This window comes from Rhinopithecus bieti, unplaced genomic scaffold (assembly GCF_001698545.2).
Source record: "Rhinopithecus bieti isolate Rb0 unplaced genomic scaffold, ASM169854v2 scaffold_8300, whole genome shotgun sequence".
Taxonomy (NCBI): domain Eukaryota; kingdom Metazoa; phylum Chordata; class Mammalia; order Primates; family Cercopithecidae; genus Rhinopithecus; species Rhinopithecus bieti.
This window is the reverse complement of record NW_016805686.1, coordinates 130,316-136,684: the sequence shown is the minus strand read 5'-3', so window position 1 is coordinate 136,684 and position 6,369 is coordinate 130,316. Positions and strand designations below refer to the sequence as shown.

The 6,369-nt window shown below is 43.1% G+C and overlaps 1 protein-coding gene across 3 annotated transcripts in view; it reads right to left on the bottom strand.

Annotated features, from left to right (window-relative positions):
* The window catches only part of LONRF3 (LON peptidase N-terminal domain and ring finger 3), a 46,125-nt gene that overhangs the window by 3,123 nt on the left and 36,633 nt on the right, over nucleotides 1-6,369 (bottom strand). For all 3 annotated transcript variants that reach the window (XM_017873511.1, XM_017873512.1, XM_017873513.1), the window contains 3 exons: nucleotides 4,398-4,556; nucleotides 3,175-3,337; nucleotides 2,028-2,177 (listed from right to left, as the gene is read on the bottom strand). In XM_017873511.1, the coding sequence (XP_017729000.1) occupies nucleotides 2,028-2,177; nucleotides 3,175-3,337; nucleotides 4,398-4,556 (472 nt within the window). The remainder of the gene's footprint in view (nucleotides 1-2,027; nucleotides 2,178-3,174; nucleotides 3,338-4,397; nucleotides 4,557-6,369) is intronic.

The window sequence follows — 6,369 nt, the reverse complement described above, 5'->3', positions numbered from 1 at the left end:
AATAAATAAATAAATATATTCTGCCCCTAGATTTCCTTTTAATAAAGAGCTTTCCTATTTCACATAAATCTTTCCCCAAAATTCTGTTTGTAAGCAGCTTCCCTGGCACATATTTTAGACATTGGGAACTTATTTCCTTCTAAGCCTAAAATGAGCTTTCTGCCCACAACTTTCACAAGTTTGGTTTTAGGACTATAGAGAACCATTCTGGTAAAAGTGCCTACACCTGAAATTATTTGGCTCCAAATTGGTTCCTCTGATCATCACCACATCTCACTGCCTTCTTTGCTTCTTTGTGCCTCTAGCTTCATTTGCATTCTTTTTTGTCCCTCCCTGAAGCTGGCAACATGCTCTCCCTCCTATTATCAGTTCTGAATATTAGACTGATGTTCTGAACTTTCTTTCCAAGGATCACCAACAAAGATATTTAAGCTGGTATTAACACTTGCGGCAGTTTCTAAGAAACATCCTCCTGACAGAACATTCTTATTTGTGGGACCACTGGGGCTGCAGCATTGACTGGAGCAAAGTGGGATGGGTTTGGGTTTTCTTTTTTGCTGGTGCTGCAGCCGCCAAAGCAACATAATAACAGAACTAAGAAAAAAGGAAGCGAAAGCCAAGATTTCAACTTTCTCTGTCATTAGCCTTTATGAATCACACTGTAGCATCTGTGTTTTCCCGTTACCATTGCTGATCTATATCTTTTGCCTAAGGGAGAACGCTTCCCGGAAGGTGAAGGGGAACATTAAGCTTGATCGTGAGTTTGCTCAGAAGTATATCCTGCAGTCCTGACTCACCGTGGCCCAGAGCCAGGAGCTGGGTCACAGGAAGCACTAACTGGCCTTTCTCCCTTGAAGACTCATGATGCCTTTGCATGGGTGTGGAAGGAGCCACTTTTGTGGTCTGAGGAAAGCAAGACGTTTCAGCTCGTTAGGGAACAGACTGGTGTCTTAGAACCTCAGAATGCAAGAGGAAGAGGGGGTTTTAGACCCCTCCTCATGTCAGAGATGGGACAAAAGTTGAGAAAGGGAAAGGGATCTTCCCAAGGTTATACTGCTAGAAAGGGAAGAAGGACCAGACTTTTGGTCAGAATATGCATATTTAGATATTTCTTTTGTGACAGAGTTGAGGATGAGCATTAAGTAAAGAATCAAGGAAGTTCTGGGAGTGTTGATGTAGGAGAGCCAGCTCGGAGCATAGGAAAAGATGGTGATGAGGAAGTATGTGGTTAGGATATCTCCAGCCTTATCCTAGAAAGAAAGTACTCCCTGATTTATACCAGGCAAGCAAAGCTTAGTGAAAACCATCTCCACTCTCCTAGAGAGCTTCTGATCTGCAATTTGATCTTGCAAATAGGCCTATCCCCCAGGAAGAACACTGATCAGTAGAACCTAACAAACTACTTTCTAGTATAACTCAACCAACAGTATTTAATGATGGGGTCAGTTTTCTCAGGAGCTATTCAGCCCTGGTGAGCACAATAGCAAGGGTCTAGACTTGCAGGGCAAAGCATAGATAGACCGAGGCATGAAAAGTTTTTGTGGTCTTGAAGTTGTAATCTTACAAGGGTAGCTAGCCCTATCCCCTAGTTCCCAAAGCAATGAGGGAGAGGGTTATGAAGTTACCTGAAAGCAGTAGCTTTTGGTCTCAGCTCCCAGGATACCCTTCTCTTAAGTCCTGGCCTTTGCACGTATCTTGTCACCCTAACATTACCATGGTGTGAATCTGGACTCCCATGGAAGGTTCTTCTGTTGGTGATATCTATGTTCCCATTCTCTTATCTTACTTAGTTCTCAAAACCTTCCTTGAATCCAAGTTCTTACTGCTTTACTTTAGTTACCCCCAATTCTAACTTGGGATCTTTTTGGTCTTACTCATGACACTATGCAGTCAAACAACACCAAATTAAATCCATCTTCCTCTCTGCATTCAGTGTGCTGAATGGCAACCACATACCCATCTAATCACAAACACTAGGCACTCTCTTCTAGTGGGGCAACCCGTTTAAAGTAGACATTTTTCTATACCTGAGGATCAGCGTCTTTCTCCGGCATGGGTCCAAAGTGATTGAGTATCCGATTCTTTAGGGATGATTTGAGTGAATGAAACCACAATGACGCTTGCTGATAGACACAGTTATGTAATCCCATGAGCTCAGCACAATCCTCTCCCTGAACCTGAAAGTATCAAAGTGGAAGTGAAACATTCTATACCTTCTCCATCATTCCCGGAGTCACTTTTGACACCTGACTCGCTTTGAGCATCCATTCTGCCTTCCTATGGGAAGGCTCACCCATCCAGCTTTCTCCTGTGCTTGATGTGAAATTCCCCTTAGTCAAGTGCTGGACAGTGTGTAGATACTGTTGAGCATGGAGGAAGGAGAAGGGTTCAGCTGGTAGATTAGCTGAAACAGCAAAACATGCAGAAAACCAGAGATTCAAACCAGCCTGAGTGGAGGCATGTGGTTAAATCAGGTTATGCTGGTCCATGCCTTTGCCCTTTTCATTTTTATATCTGTTTTCCCATTGCTAGCTGGAAAACACACAGGAGTATGTCAGTCTTAGCATGTAACTATCTTGGTCAAACACATCTACTCAGTCATCAAATATTTATTAATCTACCATGTAACAAATGTAAATATAAATGAACACAGGATTATTTACCTCTTCTTGCACCCATTAGCGCAGAAAACCAAGGATTAACTAGATGTGTCATCTTTCTGCCTTATGGGATGATGGATTATTGGGAAGGGCTCTTAGCCTGGTTACGTACTTTAAAATACAAATGCATGTGTGGATCTATAGTTGTCTCAAAAGAAAAAAATTTAAAGTATACATAAATCGATATATAAAATATATACATATAGACCCACCCCAGATCTATTCCTTGGTATCTTTGACAAAGACTCAACTCCCAAGCTGAATGAGCCCCAGAGTTGATCTAGGATAGCATTTCTTATGCATGAATGCAACTCAGTAGCTAAGCAGAGCCAGGACAATAGGTGTCCTCACTGCCATACTGCAATTGGATAGCAATCCAGCAGCATTCAATGCTGCTGCAGCAATTTGGTGTGAAATCCCAAGGCCCTCAAGGGTTCTGAGAAATCCTTTCGCAACTTGTACCAAGTTAGGAGGATAGCCTGGCTTTGGGATTCTTGGCACTGGCCACCCTCACCTTTTGGTCTTCAATGTATTCAATGTCGGCTGTGTTGTAGCCATCCCGCTGGCTCTGATGGAGCACCCTGAAGCGCCTCTTTCCTATGCTGTCAACCACTGAGCGGCCATCGGCAAAGAATTGAACATTTCTGATCTCTAGGATGCAGCCATATTCTGCAAACCTGTTTATTGAGAATGGAGTCGAGAGAATAGACCCTTGATGAGTTCTGTTTCCCTGGCCTGGCACCCAGCCATTTCTGTAACCCCATGCTGTGGCTCAAGGGACTTCTGCCTATTTTCCTGTCCCTGGGTTACAGCTTCAATTACACAACAGGCAGTGCCTGTGTGAAGAAAAAAAAAATCATAATGTGTTTGTGTAACTGCTACCATTTATTGAGCACATACTATGTACCGTGCCAGTGCTATGGTTTGAATGTTTGTCTCTACAACCCATTTTGAAATTTAATTGCTATTGTAGTATTATTAAGAGGTGGGACATTTAAGAGGTGATTAGGCCTCCACCCTCATGAATGCATTAATGCTGATATGGTGAAAGTAGAGTAGGGTTGTTATTAATACAAAAGGGCAAGTTTGACCCCCTTCTTTCTCTCTCTCTGTTGCCCTTCTGCTATGCCCTTCCATTATGTTATGATAAAGGAAGAAGGCCCTTGCCAGATGCCAGCACATTGATCTTGGACTTCCCAGCCTCCAGAACCACGAGAAATAAATTTCGATTGTTCATAAATTATTAGTCTGTGGCATTCTGTTACAGTAGCACAAAATGGACTAAGGAAGCCAGGAACTGTGCTCAGCATTTTATGTACATTATTAACTCACTAATCTTCCCAGCAAACCCAACAAGGTAGGTACTATTATTGTACCCACTTTACAGATAAGGAAACTGGGATACAGAAAGGTTAAATAGCTTGCTCAAACTCAAACGTGCTCCAAGGCTGCAACTAGATAATGAACACAGGCAGTTTGACTCCAAGGCCCACACTCTTACAAGTTTTATAACATATACCACTTGTTTAAGCAAATATTAATTCTAGAGTTCTTTAAATAGACAGCCTCTCACATGGTAAACTAACCACCAAAGGGACCCTGATCCTTACAAATGCTCATATTCTTCAGTTGGCTAACCTCATGAGCTAGGCCTCCCCATCTCCTGGGAGTACCCCAAAGTAAAAGAGAAATCCCTCATTACACAACCTCTTTTTGCTCGCATGGCTCCTTACTTACCCTTTGACAGGATCTCCAAGGCACATGCCAAACTGTCTCGTGCCTGTCTCAATGCATCTACGAATCATCAGGCGGTAACAAGGCTCAAAGATGTGCAGGGGACAAGGAACGGTGGGATAGGCCATAGTACACACGAAAATAGGCACATTCTTATTAAGGCTGTCAGAAAGAGCAAATGACAGGGATCTCAAAGCAATCGGACAGAACACAAAAATGTTGGTCAAATGTTAGCATGTGATACCCCTGGGGGAAGGCAAAGAGACACCAGTTTGTTTTTTGACGGTGTCACTTGCCAAAGATACATCAAGTTTTGATGGCTAACAGAAAAATATTGAAATGCAATTGATAGTGTGGGCTGAGTTCCATTATCCAATGCAGAGGTTAGCCTAAGGTCTAAGAAATTAAAATTGGCATTCTACACATTTTAATTTGGCTGAAAAAGTTCTCTAGCACCTTAATATTGTGGGTGACAGCTATAATTCATATTTTGTCTTTCTTTCTTTCATGCTCTCCACTCAAAACAATCTCTTCAGGTGTTTCTCAAGCTGCATGGGGAAGGCTGCTGATGATAGAAGTGGACTCAGCTCTCCAGAAGGGTGGTGGGAAATTCTATGTAAGGTCCCTAGGGCATCTCAAATTTGCAAGGACCCCAAAGAATCTGCAAAGTAGGCACAGCTGAAAGGAGGAAGGACCAAGAGATAGGCAAGAGTAATCCAGCCCAGTGATGCTCAAATGCTTCTTTGCATCAGAATCACCAGGGGCTCTTAAATCAGGATGACTTGGACACCACATTACCAGAGATACTGATGCATTAGCTCTGGAATTGGAACCCAAGGGTCTGCCTTTCTTTTCTTTCTTCTTCTCCTTTTTTTTATTTTATTTTGTAGCGGAATCTTACTCTGTCACCCAGGCTGGAGTGCAATGGTGCAATCTTGGCTCACGGCAACCTCTGCCTCCTGGGTTCAAGCAATTCTCTTGCCTCAGCCTCCCAAGTAGCTGGGATTACAGGTGCATGGCACCACGCCTGGCTAATTTTGTAATTTTATTAGAGACGGGGTTTCACCATGTTGGCCAGGCTGGTATTGAACTCCTGACCTCAAGCAATCCACCCGCCTCTGCCTCCCAAAGTACTATGATTACAGGCATGAGCCACCATGCCCGGCCCTGCCTTTCAATAAGTACTCCCAGAGATTCACACTCACAACCTGTTGGAGAACCAAAACAGAGCCAGCTCCTCTGGGATCCTTGTCTTCTTATTTGTCTAGTAAATTCAACACAGGAACATCTGAACCTAAACCTATCAAGAAATACAAGACCAACTGCCCAAATCTCAAAAGGATCAAGTTTAGGATTCATTTACATAGAAAGTCCTAATACATCTCAGTATTTGTTAATAAGACCTTAAATGAGATTTGAGATGAGGGCTCAGAGAGGCTCAATGCTAATTTACAGATCAGAAATAAAGATAAAGATCCCCTGAGTAGTTCCAATGTAAATTAGTGAGAAAAAAATGATTTCTAGTTTCTGAGAAAAACATTATTCAAAGTGAGGAGTGCATTCAAACAAGTCACTGGCAGAGTTTACGAATGTTCTCTACACAGTGGGCATGAAACCAGAACCATTTTTGCTGTCAGGAACCTTGCCTCTGGAATGCTGTTAGGATTCTACTGGGGATCGGGGGAGGGGAGGGCAGAAGCAAGAGAGGCAGAAATTAGTGATTGCCTCCTGCTTTTTCTGCGAAGGGAGCTGTTCTCACAGCTAGGCAGAGCGCTGAGAGCCTCACTGATGCCTCTGACCCTCCCCTTCACCTCTCACATTACCTGTGCACGGCAGAGAAAGCACTTAACAAGTATTAGTATTATTACCATTAATTAAGTGCTTACTATGCACAAGGTCATTTTTTTTTTTCTTTGAGACGGAGTCTCGCTCTGTCGCCCAGGCTGGAGTGCAGTGGCCGGATCTCGGCTCACTG